The sequence below is a fragment of the Schistocerca cancellata genome, chromosome 2 (assembly GCF_023864275.1).
Source record: "Schistocerca cancellata isolate TAMUIC-IGC-003103 chromosome 2, iqSchCanc2.1, whole genome shotgun sequence".
Taxonomy (NCBI): Eukaryota; Metazoa; Arthropoda; class Insecta; order Orthoptera; family Acrididae; genus Schistocerca; species Schistocerca cancellata.
In genome coordinates this window covers 974896294-974917682 of record NC_064627.1, presented here as the reverse complement: position 1 = coordinate 974917682, position 21389 = coordinate 974896294, and the positions used below count along the sequence as shown (strand labels likewise).

Here is a 21389-nt window from a genome sequence, read left to right as displayed (position 1 = left end):
CAAATACTAGCAATTATTTATAAACTGTGTCTGATTTTTACAGCAATTTTCATAAGAGTGTAAATGTGCTGTGAGGCAGTTGTTAGTGTTACCTACATTTTTACACAGTGCCTGGTACTTGAAGTTCGAGTATGGACACCACGTTATTCCTTACATGACATTTCTGTAAGAGTACTTTGTGGCTGTGCATGGAACTGTGACAAAAAATTGTTCCATATGACATCAATAAATGGAAGTTTGAAAAGCTAATTTTCTAATGCTTCCATCTATATCTCCATTTATACTCTGCAAACTACCATGAAGAGCATGGCAGAAGCTACATCCTATTGTACCAGTTATTAGAGTTTCTTCCCATTCCATTCATGTATGGAGTGCAGGAAGGATTGTTTGAATGCCTCTACGCATGCTGTAATTATTCTAAGCTTATCCTCATAATCCCTTTTGATCAATATGTCTATATTGTAGTATATTCCTAGAGTTCATCATTTAATGCTGGTTCTTGAAACTTTGTTAGTAGACTTTCCCGGGATAGCTTACGTCTATCTTCAAGAGTCTGCCAGTTCAATTCTTTCAACATCTCACTGAACCTGTCCCATGGGTAAGACAAAACCAGGAACCATTTGTGCTGCTCTTCACTGTATACATTCAATATCCCCCATCAATCCCCTTCAGTAACTGCCACACACACTTGAGCAATAGTCTAGTCAGTTGAACGAGTGATTTGTAAGCAATCTCCTTTGTAGCCTTTGTAGTCTCATTGCACTTCCCCAGGATTCTATCAATAAACCGAAGTCTACCACCCACTTTATCCATGACTGAGTCTATATGATCATTCAATTTCATATCCCTACAAAGTGTTACACGACGGTGTCAGGTCTAGAAGTATGAAACCGGAATTTCAGTATAGATGGTGCTAGCCATCAGTGTAGAACCTGAGAGACTGCTCCGGCGGGGCCATCTGCTTCCTGTAACGGCTGACGAGGAATGTCAACACACCAAAACCCAAGTTCCATATATCGGTATCTGTTTCAAACCTGTGTAAACATGTCGAGTTTTGTGCCTACGAACTACATTTTGCGGACAGCAATGGTTTTCTGTTATCATTTGCAGAAAACTGCTGCAAAATCGCATCAAATGCTTGTCGAAGCTTTCAGCAAACATGCTCTTGGGAAAACAGTGTTCCAAGCAGTTCAAAAACTTCAAATAGGGTGATTTTGACATGAGAAACGACAAATGCAGGAAACCACCAAAAAGTTTGAAGACAAAGAATTGCAGGCCTAATTGGATGAAGATGATACTCAGACTCAACAGGAACTTGCGGAACATTGAATGTGATGCAAAAAAAATTTCTCTTCGGTTGAAAGCTACGGGGAAGGTGCATTTTTTTTCTTTTGTTTTGGTTTTAGGGCGCAAAACTGCTATGGTCATTAGCATCCGGTCGTTACTTAGGAAACAGTAAAAAACTGAAAATGGAAACCAGCAGCAATGGGAACGAAACTCAAAAAATTGGAGAAACTAAAAGCAGAAGGAAAGCTTAAAAATCCACTACAGAAAGGGGTTGGTATTCCCCAAAAAAAAACCTTAAAATGACTGACGTCATTTCACTGGCACTAATAAACTCGAGAACGCGATCGGCCGAGCGCGTGTCATCTGCTAAAACTGACAATATATCAGGCGACAGCTGTAGACGGGCGCGTAATGGAGGAAAGTAGGGGCACTCAATTAAAAGGTGTCTTACCGTCCACAGCTGAGAGCAGTGGGGACAGAGTGGGGGAGGATCGCCGCTTAAAAGATGTCGATGGCTAAAACGACAGTGGCCTATCCGGAGTCTAGTTAAAATTACCTCCTCCCGACGACGTGTTCGGGACGAAGAGGTCCAAGCACAAGGAAGAGCTTTCACGTCCCGCAATTTATTATGGGGAAGTGTCGACCAATGTGCGTGCCATAAAAGAACAACACGACGACATAAAATGCTCCATAGATCGGCGAAGGGAATCGATTGAATAGCTGGCCGAAGAAGAGAGAGACTGCAGCCTTGGCCGCTATATCGGCCGCCTCATTTCCACAGATACCAACGTGTCCCGGGAGCCAGAGGAACACCACCGAGACACCCCCCAGGTGGAGCAAGTGCAGACAGTCCTGAATCCGGTGGACCAGAGGGTGCACAGGGTAAAGAGCTTGGAGACTGAGGAGAAAGCTGAGAGAATCTGAACAGATAACATACTGTATCCGCTGATGGCGGCGTATGTAGTGGACAGCCTGGAGAACAGCGTAAAGCTCCGCAGTATAAACTGAACACTGGTCGGGAAGCCGAAATTGATTTGGGGTGTCGCCAACAATATAGGCACTCCCTACGCCAAACGATGTTTTTGAGCCATCAGTGTACATAAATGTGGCTTCCTTCATTTCTGCACATAGAGCAGAAAATGCCCGACGATAAACAAGTGAAGGGGTACCATCCTTGGGAAACTGACAAAGGTCATGGAGCAGGCAGATCCGGGGACGGAGCCAAGGCGGTGCTGTACCCCAAGTTGTCAAGAAGGTTATAGGAAAGCGGAAGGAAAGAGAATGGAGCAGTTGACGGAAGCGGACTCCCGGTGGTGGTAGTAGGGAGGAAGGACGGCCTGCATACCCTACATCAAAGAAGGCGTCAAAAAAAATGTCATGGGCTGGATTAGCAGGCATGGAAGACAGATGGCTAGCATAATGGCTCAGAAGGACAGCTCGCCGATTGGACAGCGGAGGTTCAGCAGTCTCAGCATAAAGGCTTTCCACAGGGCTGGTGTAAAAAGCTCCAGACACTAAACGTAATCCACGGTGGTGGATAGAGTCAAGACGCCGAAGAATAGACGGCCGAGCAGAGGAGTAGACTATGCTTCCATAGTCCAATTTCGAGCGCACTAAGGTGCTATAGAGGCGGAGAAGGACCACTCGGTCCGCTCCCCAGGAGGTACCATTCAGGACACGGAGGGTGTTGAGGGATCGCAGACAGCGAGCCGAAAGATAGGAAACGTGGGAGGACCAGCACAGTTTTCTGTCAAACGTAAGACCAAAGAATTTAGAGACGTCCGAAAACGGAAGGTTGACACGTCCTAGATGTAAGGAGGGTGGAAGAAACTCCTTACGTCGCCAAAAATTACTGGGAGAAAAACGGAAGCCGGTTTCGATGCTCCAAGAGTGGAGGCGATTGAGACATCCTTGAAGACGTCATTCAAGAAGGCTGGTCCGTTGAGAGCTGTAGTAGATCGCAAAATCGTCCACAAAGAGGGAGCCCGAGGCATCAGGAAGGAGACAATCCATAATCGGATTTATGGCAATGGCAAACAGTACAACACTCAGCACGGAGCCCTGGGATACCCCGTTTTCTTGGGAGAAAGTACGGGAGAGAGTGGTGTTCACCCGCACTCTAAATGTGCGCTCTGCCATAAATTCGTGAAGAAAAAGGGGCAGCCGACCTCAAAAGTCCCAAGAGAACAGTGTGCGGAGGATGCCTGTCCTCCAACAGGTGTCGTATGCTCTCTCCAGATCAAAAAATATTGCTACTGTTTGGCGTTTCCGGAAAAAATTGTTCATGATATAAGTGGAGAGAGCAACAAGATGGTCAACTGCAGAACGATGCTTTCGGAAACCGCATTGGGCAGGTGTTCAAAGACTGCGGGACTCCAGCCACCAAGCTAAACGGCAATTCACCATCCGCTCCAAAACCTTACATATACTACTTGTGAGAGAAATGGGGCGATAGCTAGAGGGGAGATGTTTCTCCTTTCCAGGTTTCGGAACAGGAACGACGATAGCTTCCCGCCATCGTCTGGGAAAAGTACTGTTGGTCCAAATTCGATTATAAAGGCGAAGGAGGTAACGCAGACTATGGGTTGATAAATGCAGCAACATTTGGACGTGGATACCATCTGGTCCTGGGTCGGAGGAGCGAGAAGAAGAGAGTGCATGTTGGAGTTCCCGCATGGAGAAAACAGTATTGTAGCTTTCGCGATTTTGAGAGGAGAAAGCAAGAGGTCGCACTTCCGCTGCACATTTTTTCGGGAGAAACGCTGGCGGGTAATTTGAAGAGCTCGAAATCTCAGCAAAGTGCTGACCCAATGAGTTAGAAATTGCGACAGGGTCCACTAATGTATCATGCGCGACAGTGAGCCCAGAGACCAGGGAGAAACTAGGCACACCTGAGAACCGTCAAAGCCGACTCCAAACTTCCGAGGAGGGAGTGAAGGTGTTAAATGAGCTAATAAAGAATTGCCAGTTTGCCTTCTTGCTGTCGCGGATGACGTGACGGCATCGCGAACGGAACTGCTTATAGCGGATACAGTAGGATGGTGGCGGAAAACGCGAAGAGCACGTCGCCACTCACGTATTGCGTCACGGCACGCCTCGTTCCACCAAGGAACTGGGGGGCACCAGGGAATTCGGAGGTGCGTGGTATTGAACGTTCCGCAGCTGTAAGAATAACGTCAGTAATATGTGTGACTTCATCGTCGAGGCTGGGAAAGTGACGGTCATCGAATGTCGCCAGAGACGAAAAAAGTGTCCAATCGGCTTGAGCAAACTTCCAGCGTCGCGGGCGCATATATGGCTGTTGAGACTGCAGTCTAAGGACACATGGAAAGTGGTCACTCGAGTGTGTATCATCAAGGGCAAACCAGTCGAAGTGCCGAGCTAGCGGAACAGTACCGACCGAAAGGTCCAAATGAGAGAAATTTGTCGTGGAGGCAGACAAAAATGTAGGGACCCCAGTGTTGCGGCAACCTAGATCCGCTTGGTGGATGACATCTAGCAATAGTGAGCCACGTGGACAAGGAAGCGGAGATCCCCAAATAGGGTGGTGGGCATTGAAGTCCCCAACCACAACCAGCAAATAGGGGGGTGGAAGCTGACCAAGAAGATGAAGGAGATCAGCTCGTGCCATTGGTGTGGATGACGGAATGTATACAGTACAAAGAGAAAAGGTATATCCAGAAATCGAAAGACGGACAGCGACAGCTTGGAAGGAGGTGTTTAAGTGGATTGGGTGATAATGGAGAGTATCATGGAGACGAATCATGAGTCCTCCATGGGCTGGAGTGCCTTCAACAGAGGGGAGATCAAATCGGACGGACTGAAAATGGGGGAGAACAAAGCGGTCATGGGGACGCAGCTTTGTTTCCTGAAGACAGAAGATGACCGGCGAGTAGGATCGTAAGAGGATCGACAATTCATCCCGATTGGCTCGAATGCCGCGGATATTCCAGTGGAAAATGGACATAGGGTGAACAGAAAATGGAGGAATGTGACCAAGGTTGCCGACAACTCAACGATTGCTCAGAGCTTGCGACCGACAGCATGGAATGGCATTCAGCTGAAGGCAGAAGATCCTGATCCATAGGTTGTTCAGGAGCAGCTCCTGCCACCAGCGATCGGCCGCCAGCAGTGCGCCTCGGCGACAAAGACGACGGCCGAGGGTGATTTCCGCCAGGTGGTGCTGTAGATGGGACACGCCTTGGCAGAGAAAGAGATGAACTGGGTTTCTTAGTAGCCTTCTTGGTAATATGATGTTTAGATGAAGGAGGAACTTATGGTTGTGAAGTTGGGGTACGTAAAAAATCTTCACGACTATGCTCTTTTTTCGAAGTCTTGGTGTCTGACTTTTGGGCTCGAGATTTAGCAGAATCCTATGAAGGGTGAGCCATAGAGTGGGCAGGCGAAAGTGGTGAGGTTGAACGGGCAATCTTTGCGCTGGCCGATCGGACGACCGTGGCACTAAAGGTGAGGTCACAAGTCTGCATTGCTGCCTCCTTTGTTGGCCAAGGAGAAGCAAGGACAGTGCTGTATTTTCCTGTCTGAGGCACGGTGGGCCGTCGACTGGCGAATAATTTTCGAGCAGCAAAGGTCGACACCCTTTCCTTCACTCTGATTTCCTGGATGAGCTTTTCATCTTTAAAAACGGGGCAATCTCGAGAGGAAGCAGCGTGGTCACCCATACAGTTGATGCAGCGAGGGGATGGAGGTAGACAAGCACCCTCATGGGCATCCTTGCCACACGTAACACATTTGGCCTGATTGGAACAGGATTGGCTGGTGCGATTGAACCACTGACACCGATAGCAACGCGTAGGGTTTGGGACGTAAGGGCGAACGGAAATTATCTCATAGCCTGCTTTGATTTTCGATGGGAGTTGAACTTTGTCAAATGTCTAAAAGACAGTGTGGGTTGGAATGATGTTCGTGTCAACCCTTTTCATAACTCTATTACCAGCCGTTACGCCCTGGTCAGACAGGTAGTGCTGAATTTCTTCGTCAGACAATCCATCGAGGGAGCGTGTATAAATGACTCCACGCGAGGAATTTAAAGTGCGGTGCGCTTCAACCCAGACAGGGAAGGTGTGGAGCAGTGAAGTACGCAGCAATTTTTGTGCCTGAAGGGCACTGACCGTTTCTAACAAAAAGGTGCCATTCCGTAATCTGGAACAAGACTTTACAGGACCTGGAATTGCGTCGACACCTTTCTGAATAATGAAAGGGTTGACCGTGGAGAAGTCGTGACCTTCGTCAGACCGAGAAACAACAAGGAACTGTGGCAACGATGGAAGAACTGTCTGTGGCTGAGACTCAGTGAACTTACACTTATGAGCAGACATAGTGGAAGGTGAGGAAACCATTGCGGAAGAATCCCCCATGATTACTGGCGTCTCCAATGGCGCGCTCCTCCCTTGTGGGGGCCCTCTCTGAGGGCACTCCCGCCTTAGGTGATTGTTCACACCTCAGGTCACACCTCCCGACAAATGGACGGAGGGACCAATCGGCACTTTCGGAAGGTATCAGTTCGGGTAATCACCTCTCCCTGGGCCTAGCCGTTACCAGGGGGTACGTACGTGTCCTACCTGTCTACCCGGAGCGAGGAATTACGCGTTACCCCGTCACCGGCTATGCACAAAATGCGTGGGTAGGCCTTCAGACACACACAGGAAGGAAGAAAGAGAAAGGGAAAAACAAAGATAGGGAAAGGAAAGAAGAGAGGTCTCAAATGCCGCAGCGGAGAAAAGGGTAAAGAGAAGCGGTAAGGAAAAGAGAAGGACAAAGGAAGGATGAAGACATACAAGCAGAGAAGGCGAAGAATGCATTACATTTACGAGCACAAACCATACTCCCAGAGGGGGAGAAAGGGAAGGAAAGAGCCAGAGGTGAGGGGAGGGGGGGGGGGGCGAAAATGGGGGATAGGGAAGGATGCGGAAAGGGAAGGTATGCAGCCCGGAAAGGAAGGAGGGCCACATTAGCTCGGGGTCCTGTACTCACTACGCACGTATCCACAAAAGAGTTGTGGACCCCCTGGGGGGGGGGGGGGGGGGGGAGGGAGGTGCAGAAAGTGGGAAAATGGGTTCCAGATGAATTGAATGAAAGACAGGAAGCAAATCAGAAGACCACATGTGAAATGCTGCTCGCCATATGCAAAAGAAAGTCGTTTCTCCATCGAATAGTGACAGGTGATGAAAAATGGATATATTTTGAGAATCCTAAGCACTGTAAATCATGGGTGAATCCAGGCAAACCATCAACATCCACTACAAGACCAACTTGCTTTGGAAAGAAGACGATGCTCTGTGTTTGGTGGGATCAGAAGGGAGTAATTTATTACGAGGTGCTAAAACCTGGTGAAACCCTTAACACTGATAGCTATCAACCGCAAATGATTGTTTTAGATCAAGCATAACATGAAAAATGACGGGAATATGGAAAAAGGCAACACAAAATCATATTGCTACGTGATAACGCACCATCGCACAGCAAAACAGGTCAGGGAAACGACTGAGGCATTCAGTTGGGAAATACTAGGGCATGTGCTTATCCTCCAAACTTGGCTCCATCTGATTATCACCCATTTGCATCACTGGGAGACACACTCAATGAATAACGCTTCAATTAGCATGAAAATGTACAAAAATGGCTCGCTGACTGGTTCACTTCAGAAGAAGAACTGTTTCTTTGGTGTGGCATTCATAGCCTGCTGGAGAGGTGGGAGAAATGTATAAATAGCAAGTTGCCAATCTTTGTGTCACTTAAAAATCTTATCAAGATCTGGCTGAATATTTATGCAGCTTCTTTCAGACAGTACTTCATTATAGATAACTGCATCATCTGCAAGAAGTCTAAGATTACTATTCATATTGTCTAGAAGATTACTAATATACAACATGAACAGCAACGAATCCAACACACTTCCCTGGGGCACACTCAAAGTTGCTTCTACATCTCACGAAATTCCAATCACCAACTTTCTCCTCCGAATGCGAAAATATTTTGTTGACACCAACCTACATAGGGAGAAACAGTCGCCACTATAAAATAAGTGAAATCAGAGCTCGTACAGAAAGATATAAGTGTTTCTTTATGTGCGTTATACGAGATTGGAATAATAAAGAATTGTGAAGGATGAACCCTCTGCCAGGCACTTAAATGTGATTTGCAGAGTATCCATGTAGCTGTCTCACTATTGACTTCCTGCCCAAAAGTAGGTGCAGAGAGTAGACAAAAATATGGAAACACCAAAATCACAACACATTGCCATGCCTAATATAATGTAGGAAAACTACTGTCATTCAAAACAGTAGTGGCCGCCCTGACAACTTGGAACACAGTATGACCTCTTTGTCAGAGCACTCCTTCTTAATCTCCGATGTGTCCACATGCACGATGCCACTGCCTGTTTCTATTCTTTGACCACAGGTAAGGGTATGGAGGATTTCATATACAATATGATACGTCACTATTACTTTTTGAAATTTTGTAGGTAGCAGGAGTAAAAGGCTATTTACAATTTGAACAGAAAGCAGAAGGCAGTTAGAAGAATTGAGGGGCATGAAAGAAAGAAGTGGTTGAGAAGGGAGTGAGACAGGGTTGCACATAACCCTAATATTACTCAGTCTGTACATTTAGCAAGCAGTAAAGAAAACCAAAGAAAAATCTGGAGTAGGAATTAAATTCCAGGGAGAAGAAATAAAAACTGTGAGGTCTGCCGATGACACTGTAATTCTGTCAGAGACCGTATATGATTTGGAAGAGCAGTTGAAAGGAATGGGCAAGGCCTTAAAAGTAAGATATAAGATGACCATCAATAAAAGCAAAGGATATGTACACAAATTTAATCAGGTGGTGATGGAATTAGATTAGGGAATGATACCCTTTAAGCAGTAGATCCATTTTGCTATTTGGCCAGCAAAATAACAGATGACCTGGCAATGGCAACAATAGCATTTCTGAAGGAAAGAAATTTAATATCTAATAGTTATTAAGTCTTTTCTGAAGGTATCTGTATGAAGTGCAGCTATGCACAAGAGTGAAAGATAAACAGTGCAGGCAAGAAGAGAGTAGAAGCTTCTGAAATGTGGTGCTACATAAGAATGCTGAAGATCAGATGGGTAGATCATGTAAGTACTGAAGCAGAACTGGCGAGAAAAGAAATTTGTGGCAGAACCTGACTAGAGGAAGAGATTGGTTGATTAGACACATTCTGAGATATCAGGGGATCATCAATTTAGTATTGGAGGAAAGGGTGAATGGTAAAAATCAGAGGGAGACCAAAAGATGAATGCAGTGAGCAGATTCAGAAGGATGTAAACTGCGGTAGTTATTGGGCGATGATGAGGCTTCCAGAGGGCAGAGTACCCTGTACATCTGCATCAAACCAGTCTTTGGATACAAGACCATTATTGTGTAACAGTGACAGTTCCTTTAGAAGTTTATTTGCAAAAACTTTATACCAGGAGGTTCTCTCCCATCATGCATTGTTCTGATGGATATGTATCCATGACGTGCTACTTCAATTATTCTTCTCAACTTGAGCCACAGTTCTTCAATCCAGTGAAATGTTTCAATTTCCTCCCAGAGATGTGACATTATATGCTGCCTCTTTATTTAGTTAAATGAACATATAAATCTTCCTACTTATTTTAGTTGTCCCTTGTGCTTAATAATCATTGTTGCTACAGCCACATTATGGTCACCTACACCAATTCCAATGTGGACATCTTCAAATAGGTCGTGTATATTTGTTCCCTAAGATCAAATATATCAGTCATGGGTGGGCTTTGGAACTCTCTGTTCTAAGCAGTTTTCAAATGAAGCAGTAAGTGTTGTTTCACTTAATGTATTGGTGTGCTCACCACTTACAAACTGTAACTATCCCAACCAACTGTTTATTGATCAAAGTCTCCAATGACAGTATGACTGAGGTATATATGTACAAGAGAGCTTAGGTTTCCTCTAATTTTTTTTGCTAATGTCTGGGGATGAGTCTAACAAATAACTGAAACACCCAATTATAAGTTTATGTCATCCCTTGATACCGAGTCTTGACCAATCTTTTATCTTGGTGGATTTCAGTTTGTCTACTGCACCAGACCCATCACCTCTATTTTCCACTTGCCTTCCCTTTAGATATAGACCTTCATTTAATGTAAAACTCTCATTGCTAGCAATTTAGACTTCTTAGCAGATTTTTTACATCTAGTATTGTGTGAGCTCCAGCACTACTTCTGAATATTTCGACAACTGGTCACTAGGATTTCAATTGAATGATCTGTTTGTGGGTGGAGGGGAAGGAGCATTTTGTTGGGTCTTACATCAATAGTTCAGGTTCTCCTACAACTATTATAATCTCTGATGTGTAGTGCACCACTGATCAACATAGGGGGCACTATAATTCTCAGCATTATGGTCCTAGTACAAGAGATTGCAGCCTAATTTATCATAGAAAGAATATTTGTAATGTTTAGTTCAAGCCTTCTACTCAGCCCAAAACAGGGAGGAATCTGATTGGGGACAATGATGCTAACTGTGAGCAGTCTGCAAGCAATGTTGACCTCATCCTAATCTGCCAGTCACTGGGGTGATTCAAGTATGACCTTGAAGCTCAGACAAAAGGCATCATTTGTTCCAATGTACGCCACTGTATGCAGTTTGTTGCACGCTGTTCCCTCAATGGTAGCCAGAACAGCCTCTTCAAGATCTTGATTGGGGCCTCCAGGTCCCTTTAGTACTTGCTGAAACCAACTACACTAATATTCAATCAGATCTTGATAAGTTTTCAAAACGATGTTATGACTGGCATCTTGCTTTTTACCTTCTGAAATGAAAAATCGCAACTTTACAAAACAAAAAATAAAGCATGCTATGATCACAACAAAAATGGGTCACAACTGGATTCAGTCCACTCATAGAAATACTTGGTGCGCCAATTTTTAGGGATGAGAAATATAACATAGGTTCAGTTTTGTAGGGACATGAAACATAAAATAGGTTCAGTTGTTGGTATAGCAAGTGGCAAATGCCGTCAATTACTAGCATACATGGAAAGTGCAGTCCTTCTATATAGAAAGCTGCTTAGAAATCACTCGTGAAACTCATCCTAAAATATTGCTAAATTGTATGGGATCTGCACCAAACTGGCGGATACTGAACATCTAGAAAAGAGGGCAGCATGAATTTTAACATGCTCGATGACACAAGGAAGAGGATCACAAAGACACTGGAAAAACTTGAGCTGGTAGATACTTTACGACAGACGTCAACTATCACGTGAAGGCCAATTTACGAAGTTTCAACTACCAGTTTTTAGTGAAGAATCTGTGAATACATCACAACGTTACAGAACATGCAGACAAGAGTAGACTAATTATATCGTGCACGTAGGCATTCAAGCAACATTCTTCCCGCACTTCACAAACAAATGGTACGAGGAGTCAAAATAATGGTACAATGGGGAGTACCCTTTGCAACTAACTTCGCAGTAGTTTTAGATGCAAACACAAAATGCTACAGATTTTGAACACGCCGTTTTTTCTTTGATAGCAAGGAAAATTACGTACGATGTGTAGTGAAAAGGTGTTAGTTGTGCAATGGATGTAGCCTAATATCTGTAACGATTAAGAGATAACATAACACGAGAAATGAGATCACACAAAATGCTACAGTAATCACACCTCAGCAAATGTCTCTACAAGCAACTGACATACAGCCGCTTACAATACAATGATTACTGATTTTACTGTGTAATGATAATTACCTCAAACAGGAGCAACAACCTTTTCTTTTCTTTTCTTCTTTTTAGTTCAGTATTATCGGATGTCCAATAATGTGCAACTAACACTTGGCACGAAACTATATAATCTACATAATGGGATATGCGATCTAAACAGACTGCCGTCTCATATGTCCTGCATGAATTTTCGAAACATTGGTGTTATTGGTACTGATGGATTAACGAACTGCATGTAGACTTCACCAGCTCAACACAAAAACAATACTCTACAGTCCAGTACGCTTTCCCGCCCAAATTCACAGTATCGATATACGTGGTCGCAAATTCTCCTGATGTATATCGCAATCACTTCGATTTATCAACTTCGATGTACGTGGCGTTAATCTGGTATATTATCTCTGGTTCGGACTAGTATATACAGAACTTGTGTGTAGTGGTGATGTGTGATTGTTGACATTTCTATAACATGCAACATTTCTGCTGACACTTCTGTAGAAAAAAAAGTATGGGGTGGCGTGACATTTCTGTTTTAATTTTACACGTACAGTTTCAGATTTTTTGTGCTTTGCAAGTGGGCGGCATCCAAGCAAATGAAATAATTGCATTCGGCAAAAGTCTTAATAATTTAGAACCCAATAAAGTTTCAGCTGGCAGTGATGCAGTTAATGCAATTAGAAATAAAAGAAGCCCAGTTGTGATTCCATTATTACATGATGAACATTGTAAACTGGATTTACAGAGATGGTGCGGTAATCTCCCAAACAACGATGACTTGACGGTGCTGGAATGCATACAGTCTTTCAAGGTGAGAATTTACACCAATTTTTTTTTTATTTGGCTACACGCACATCGATTCAGTAATTATATTGTCGCTTTGTTTACATTTGAAATCTGGCAGGTGTAGTTAGTACCATTATGTTTATATCAGTTGCTTTGTCGTTACCGTTACTTTCACTGCCTCTAGACGTGGAACTTGTTAAGCTTCATGTACCGGTTAGTTTATATTCAACCATGACATTTTGGACCGTCAGGTCCCTTTTTCGGTGAGCTGTAACCGAATATCACATGTCATATTGCCGGCCTTGTTTTCAGGCCTTGGAAATAGCAGAATATAAAAAGGTAACACACTGGAAACAGTGTAATTCATTTACGAGTAATACCCCTCCCCCCAACCCCCATTCCTTTATTTACCAGTATGCATTTACGGTGTAATAGCCCCCACCCCCATCCCTTTATTTACTAGTATGGTTTTCAACTGGGACATTTTGACTATAAAAAAACTTTAATAAAGTAATTATCACGAAGGTCTCGATTTTCATTCTTAATTAGCCTAGTGGTTTGATTCACTCAGCTATACTAGGTGCGATGGCACCTAGTATTTCCTTGTTGTGAAAGACGAAAATAGAAAGAAAAAGGAAGTCGTAATTCTCTTTCTGACTGGGTGGTTTTGTGGTGCGGTAGGCCTATATTCAGCAACAAGCTTACCGCATTTTACAGACGTTATCATATCTTATTTCGTCTAGAACATCTAGAGAAACAGTTGAGACACTGTTGAAGCACAAATGGAGATTTGCACACGATTACAGCAGTGGGTCAGGGTGGCTTGTGTGGAACAAGAGACTGTAGTCTGCAAAACTAAGTACACATTCATGAGAAAGTTTATTTCGGCCAGAGATATGTAAGAAAATGCTGCTTACTTCCCCCAGAATTTGACGTTATTGTATAGTACATGGATTCCTTCCCAACTGTAATGTCCCACAAGTGTCTCGTTCTTGTGGCATACATCAATTATGTCAACTGAACCTACCAGTACCAGACATCTACTTCATCGTTTAGCATAATGATAATATGGCATGTGACATTAGATGTGCTCAAACAGAACATTGAAAAAATTTCTTTACTGTCAATATTGCTGTTTTGGAATGAAGATTGCAGTGACATACTGATGTGTTACATAACCCAAGGCCTAGGTTAGATTGAAAGGTGACAATTTAGTTTGAACTTACCAAGCTGTATCAAATGCTTTGGCTAATCCCAAGAATCTCTGCACCACATATTATAAGGGGTAAATCACTTTGCAAATGGTAGCTCAAATCATAATTTGGCTTGGATCTGACTATCTATTTTGAATAATGACACAATATAACAAAATTTATCCAATTTCTTTGCTTTTACACATAGTGTGTTAAGAAGAAAGACTTAGGCTAGTTTGGTCATCAAGCTTCTAATTCTGGAATGCTTTTTTCTGTCTCTCCTCCAAATGGTTATTTTATTCCTCTGTAATTTTATTTTACTGTGACCATGCATTAATTTAACTTAAGCTCTGATCATCATGTTTTTTATGACATTGACCGAAACAATCAGGTCTCACAGGTAGGCATGGATTTTATGGACTGGCTGGCCTAAGGATGTCTGTCTAGAAGTAATGCACATATGACTCTCCCTGTGCTAGTTGCCATGTAGCAGAAGTAGTCACTTCAGTGACATCTAGAAAGTGTATGTAGGGACAGATATTTCAAGCTGACATTAGCCCTTTGTGAAATGCTAGGACTTCTGCTTCCTCAGTTATATTAAGTAGCTCCTGCTTGTCTCTTTCTCTTAACTTAAAATTTGCATGACAACATCGATATTTATCCTATGCCTAGCTGTAGGGCCTATGTATGTGTGCTATTAGAATTAAGCCCACTGTATAACAAGCACTGATATTGGTCATATAGCATGTAGGGATCATCAATTCTTTTGTTTAGGTAATGTCATAATTTGTAGGAGTAATTACTAAGAAAACATGTTTGCAATTTTCATTAGAATTTATTGGATCACTCAGTTTTGAGCTGCATGACTAGTGGGAACTTATTGAAGACTTTTGCACTGGAACACAGAACCTAATTCTGATTTGTAGACTACAGGAAGGAAAAGTCTATCCAGAACTAATTTCTTTGTCCTGTACTGTGTTTGTGTTAACCACATGATGATCAGATAGTGGAAAGTCCAGGATAGAATAACAACTGAATGTCTCCTTTGCATGATGATCAGTTTTCTGGTTTACACAGTATCCTTACTGCTTGCTTTTTCCAAGTAAGTGCTGCATTTACTTTCCATTCTACATCACAGAAAGTAATTTGATATGAAAATAGGACATAAAAAGTATGCGTCAATAAAAGGGTCCGATTCTGCCTGTCTGCTTTGACCTGTGATGTAGCTGTGTTGTGTTGTGTGATGCCATTGAGGTGCGGCATGTTAGAAATGGATTGTGTTTGCAAAGGGTGTGTTAGAGTAGCCTAAGTGGTTACTACCCTAATATGTGGTTTTTGTTTCTAAATTGTTTGTGAGTGATGTTAGTGCAATATCGACCTTTGTGCTGCGTGTTACTTGATGTTGTGGGAGTTTGTTTCTTGCCCTTGGCAATATGTTATTTCAGTGTCATTGGTTACTGGGTACTGATTTATTTTTGGTTTTGAAATTGTTAGTTCATTATGTTGTTAGTGGTTTGAAAATCATTTTTTTATTACAGTTTTGTTTGGTATTATCTATCTATGGATGTTCCAATGAAGTTTACTAATCACTGTTGGTTGCTGATATGAGTAACATTACGGGGTATGCAATTAAAGTTCTCCAGTTTTGTGGCTATTTGGTGGAAGGTGTAAAGTGTCAGCAGTGACTGCGAATTTGACATTGAGCTAAGTCTCTGCATCTCAAACCAGGTACAGGTGTACGTGGCAATGTTATCAATGTGTTTCAGTAATGGTTATGTAGGTCAAATGAAATTTTTTTATTCCAGATTGTTTGGTGTTTCTTGTTTGGTTTATTCTCGAGGATTTCCTGTTTATTTTTCGGTATTGTTTGCTGCAGAATGATACCTTTCTTACTGTATATTTAGCTTGTCCCCACCTGAGACCTACTTTCCACACCATTAATTTCACTTTATTGCTGAAGTTAAATATTTTGCATGGTTAATTATCTTTGTTCGTGGGTATATTTAGTGACCTTATGGGCGCCATTTTGTATACACTGGCAATAGGGGGTGTCCACCATCTTGATGACGTCACAGGTCAAAAAGCAGACGGGCAGAATCAGACATGTCCATGTTGCCAAAAATCGTATTAAGTATGATGTGCACAGGCAGATTGGCAACTACCAAAAGTTTAAGTCTGAAAGAAGTGTAGAACCACGTAAAGCAATACTGATCCCCAAGTCTTATAATAAATAATAAATTGAAGAAAGATAAATTTACGTTCTGAGCGGTTGTAGATCCAGAAAACACTTATGACACTATTGAATAGAATACACTAATTGAAATTATCAAAAATAAAGTACAGAAAGCAAAAGGTTGTCTGCAACTTGTAAAGAAACCAGACTTCAGTTACAAGAATCAGTGCTGCTTCAACTTGTTTTTTAAAATGTGCTCCACTGACCGTATCAACATTCCTCTAGAACCTCATCAACTTCTCCCCCATTTGCTTCACCTGGTCTTACTCAACCCATCAAGCCGCCTTCCTAGATGTTGACCTCCACCTCATAGATGGCTACATCAGTACCTCCATCCATATCAAACCTACTAACCACCAGCAATACCTCCACTTTGACAGCTGCCAACCATTCCATACCAGGAAGTTCCTTCCATACAGCCTAACCACCCAGGGTCGTCTCATCTACAGTGACAAGCAGTCCCTCTCGGAATATACCAAGGGTCTCACTGAAGCCTTCACTGACTGTAATTATCCTCCCAACCTTGTACAAAAACAAATCTGCCTTGCCTTATCTTTCCAGTCTCCCACCACCTCCCAAAATCCCACAGTCTGGTCACAGAGGAGCATTCCCCTCATAACTCAGTACCATCCACGACTGGAGCAACTGAATTACATTCTCCGCCAGGGTTTTGAGTATCTCTCGTCGTGTCCTGAAATGAGAAGTGTCCTGCCCACTACATTCCAACCCTTCCTACAGTGGTATTCCGATGTCCACTGAACCTACACAGTATACTTGTCCAGCCTTACACAACCCCTGTCCCATACATCCTCCTGCCACCAGCTACTCCAGTGTGGTCACTAACATCACCTATCCCATCAAAGGCAGGGCTACCTGTGAAACTAGTCATGTGATTTACAAGCTAAGCTGCGACCACTGTGAAGCATTCTCTGTAGGGATGACAACCAACAAGCTGTCTGTCCGTATGAATGGCCACCAACAGACTGTGGCCAAGAAACATGTGGACCACCCTGTTGCTGAACACACTGCCCAACATGGCACCCTTCATTTCAGTGACTGCTTCACAGCTTATGCCATATGGATCCTTCCCACCAACACCAGCTTTTCTGAACTGTACAGGTGGGAACTTTCCCTGCAATATATCCTATGTTCCGGTAACCCTCCTGGCCTCAACCTTAGTTAGTCACTGTCCTCACCCATCCAACCCTCTCCCTGTTCCCATTTGAGGACTACACAGCCATCATTTCACCACCACACCCAGTCTTTTTATTTCTCTCCTTTCTGCTACTTCCCCCTGGCCCCCTCCGCATCTCTCCCCTGCCCTCCGTCCAAACTGCAGCACTTCACTGTCTGCTACCCCCACCATACTATCCCTCCCCACCTAAGCCTCCTCCTTACCCCCATCCAGCTGCCACTCCCATCATGCGCTGGTGCTGCTACTTGCAGTGCAGTTTCAGTTGCCTGAGACTGCATTCATGTGTGCGAGTTGTGTTTGTGTGAGAGTGTGTGGGTGTGTGTGTGTGCCTGTTGTTGACAAAGGCCTTAATGGCTGAAAGCTTTAATTGTGTGAATCTTTTTGTTGTGTCTATCTGCGACTCAGCATCTCTGCTATATGGTGAGTAGCAACTTTCCTTCTCTAATATTGTTACATTCCATTGACTGATTAGTCATTTACACTGTTGGTGTCTTCAGAATTTGAGCCCAGAAAAAATCCACAGTGTACAGTACAGAAGTACTGCTATTCAGAAATCACTGGAGTGCATGAGATGTGATCACGGTGAAAATTATCTCATCTGCTCAAAATCCTGAAGGACATGAGTAGTGGTTATTTAGATGTAACTAGCAGCAAAAATAACCTGGATGATTAATGACGTGCTACAGCTACCAAAAAATTGGAAGGTTCTAAATTTCTGCTAGGTATAATACACATCACATTCCTGGAAACTTGTGAATTGACCTACTGGCCAGGAAAATTTGTCGAAGGTATAGTACCATGATATGCGATTGCTCTATTAGGTCCGCAGCTCATGGTCTCACGGTCGCATTCTCGCTTCTCGAGCATGGGGACTCGAGTTCGATTCCCAGCGGGGTCAGGGATTTCCACCTGCCTCGAGAGGGGTTTGTGTTGTTGTCATCATTTCATCATCATTCATGAAAGTGGCAGGATTGGACTGCGCAACAGCTGGGAGTTTGTACAGGCGCTGATAACTATGCAGTTGAGCACCCCACAGACCAAACGTCATTATCATTCTCTATGAGAACTACTACCTTTAAGTTGAATCAAAACATGTGCTACAACAAACAGTGTTCCTGTAAATGATGTTCAACAAGACGTTGAGGAAACCAAGTGTCTGGCCATGGTTAGTCGCTTTCACATTGTTCTACCAGGATGCAATAGTTTCAGCAAATAACAAATACAATGTAACTGGATGGATAAAAGAATCTAGTCAACAACCGGCAGCAGGAGAACACACACATGTAAAGGTTACAGAAGAGTCTTTCCTTATCATTCCTTCCGGTAAGTTTTGCCTGACCTGGGGTTCTGGGTGATTTTTTTTTAAACTCTCCCCATTTCTTAACTCTCAACAGTCCTTTTTCATCACCCCTCTTCCTTCCCCATCAGTACTTCTGCCATAAGAAGAAGCCACTGGCTCCAAAAGAATGGAAATTTCCTTAACCTGCATACGTGTGTGTGTGTGTGGGGGGGGGGGGGGGGGGTCCTACTGCTGCTTGGTAAGTAGATTTTAAACGTTACGAAACATTGTGAAAAGAATATGGAATATGGCGCTACTCACACACACACACACACACACACACACACACACACACACACACACACACGACTACTGTCTCTGGCCACTGGCTGCGCCCTAAAACACCAATCATCATCATCATCATCATCTGCCCACTGGCCAGGCTTAGTTGTAACTGTGCCTGATGGGAGCAGCGATCTGGTGCCGAGGTTTAAGGTGGAGGCATGGAGTGAGGAGAGGGGGGAGGTGACTGAATAGCAGGGTGGGGTGGGTGATGGTGTAGTGCAGCTTGTGGGAATGTGCAGGGATGTGGTGGGTACGGGGTAGGGCTGCTCAGTGCTGGAGTAGGTTTGGAATGAGGGGTAGGAGAGAAGGGGGGAAAAGGACTAATGGGTGCATTGGTAAAATGAAAGCTGTGTTGTGCTGGAGTGAGAGCAGGGATGATGACAGCTAAGTAGAGGACAGGGACTAGCGAAGGTTGAGGCCAGGGGGGTTACTGTAATGTAATCTATATTGCAGGGGAGTTCCTACCTGCACAGTTCAGAAAAGCTGGTGTTGGTAGGAAGGGTTCATCTGGTACAGTCTGTGAAGCAGTTATTGAACTGAAGCACATTGTGTTGGACAGCATTTTTAGCATTTGGATGCTCCAGATGTCTCTTGGCCACAGTTTCAGTGGCCATTGATGTGACATACAGTTTGTCATCATGCCCATGTAGAGAGTAGCACAGTGTTTTCAGATTAGTTGGCAGATCACATCACTGCTTTCACAGGTAGCCCTTTCATAGGGTAGGAGATGCCTGTGTCCAGACTAGTGTAAGTAGTGGTGGGAGGATGTATGGGACAGGTCTTGCATCGTGCTCCATTGCAGGGATATGAGCACGAATCAAGCAACTGTGGGTGAGGGTGGAGACCTTCACAGACCAAAATTACCTTCCCAACCTTGTCTAGAAACAGATCTCCTGTGCCTTGTCTCTCCAGTCATCTAGCATATCCCACATGCCCACTGCTTGCCCACAAAGAGTCACTCCATTTGTGACTCAGTACCACCCAGGACTGGAGCAACCGTATCACATTTTCCGACAGGGTTGCGACTGTTTTTCATCGTGCCCTGAATTGAGGAATATTCTACCCACTATCCTGAAGAAGAAAAATTTGTTAACATCGAGTATAAATTTAAATGTCAGGAAGTTGTTTCTTAAAGTATTTGTATGGAGTGTAGCCATGTATGGAAGTGAAACGTGGACGATAAATAGTTTAGACAAAAAGAGAATAGAAGCTTTTGAAATGTGGTGCTACAGAAGAATGCTGAAGATTAGATGGGTAGATCACATGAGGAGGTGTTGAATAGAATTGGGGAGAAGAGGAGCTTGTGGCACAACTTGACTAGAAGAAGGGATCGGTTGGTAGTACATGTTCTGAGACATTGAGGGATCACCAATTTAGTATTGGAGGGCAGCATGGAGGATAAAAATCGTAGAGGGAGACCAAGAGATGAATACACTAAGCAGATTGAGAAGGATGTAGGCTGCAGTAGGTACTGGGAGATGAAGCAGCTTGCACAGGATAGAGTAGCTTGGAGAGCTGCATCAAACCAGTCTCAGGACTGAAGACCACAAAAACAACAACAATCCTTCCCACCCTTCCCACAGTGTTATTGTACAGCCCACCAAACCTATGCAATATCCTTGTCCATCTCTACTCCAAACCTACATCCAACCCCTTGCATCAGGGCTAATATCCCTACAGTAGAGCAAGATGAAAGACTTGTCCCATACATCCTCCCCCCACTGCCTACACTAGTGCCTCCAGGGCTCAGCATTCATTTGCTGGTTACGGGCTTGGCGACCCCGGGGTTCCTGAGCTGGGGACTGGTAAGCGCCACCAGTCCCCCGTCACCGTAAGCTCTGAGCATACTTCAGCGACCACCGTGCGGTGCGGCGGTGGAATGTTGTGTGTCTCAGGGAATGGGGATCTTGGCTTGACCGCCCAGATCGCGAGGATGGAACAAACCTCTATAAAAAAAACCTCAATCTCAAGGTGTGCTGCGCGCTGATGAGATGCATGGCTGTTGAGGTGGAACAGTCGATAGCGGGCAACCTCTGGGGAACCTGCCGCACTTCAGTTGTATAAGGCTTACCTAGGCACGCGGGGCTCTGTCTAGGTGGACTTCTAGTTCCCTAGCTGCTCGGGGGACCGAGATGGATCCTTCGAAATCCTCTTTTCTTCCTCCCAGCGGAAAGGGTGGGCCGCTGGAAGGTTCTAACACCCAGTCTCTTAAGAGGGCCCGTGCAGTCAGTCCCCCTGACTCCGGCGCTTCTTTGAAAAGTCCAGTCTTAGATAACAGAATGCATTCTGGTAATCCGAATGTGTTTCTCATTGTGAAACGGAAGGAGGGTAGTTTCGAGAAG

General features: G+C 44.0%; 2 protein-coding genes across 2 annotated transcripts in view; one reads left to right on the top strand and one right to left on the bottom strand.

Annotated features, from left to right (window-relative positions):
• Positions 1 to 12327, bottom strand: part of LOC126162949 (DNA primase large subunit) — a 71431-nt gene extending 59104 nt beyond the window's left edge. Inside the window, exon 1 of the mRNA XM_049919783.1 lies at positions 12047 to 12327. The gene's annotated coding sequence lies outside the window, so the exon portion shown is untranslated. The remainder of the gene's footprint in view (positions 1 to 12046) is intronic.
• A 111-nt stretch (positions 12328 to 12438) lies between these two features.
• The window catches only part of LOC126162948 (Golgi apparatus protein 1), a 166426-nt gene continuing 157475 nt past the window's right edge, over positions 12439 to 21389 (top strand). Inside the window, exon 1 of the mRNA XM_049919782.1 lies at positions 12439 to 12827. Coding sequence (XP_049775739.1) covers positions 12528 to 12827 — 300 coding nt within the window. The 5' untranslated portion in view covers positions 12439 to 12527. The remainder of the gene's footprint in view (positions 12828 to 21389) is intronic.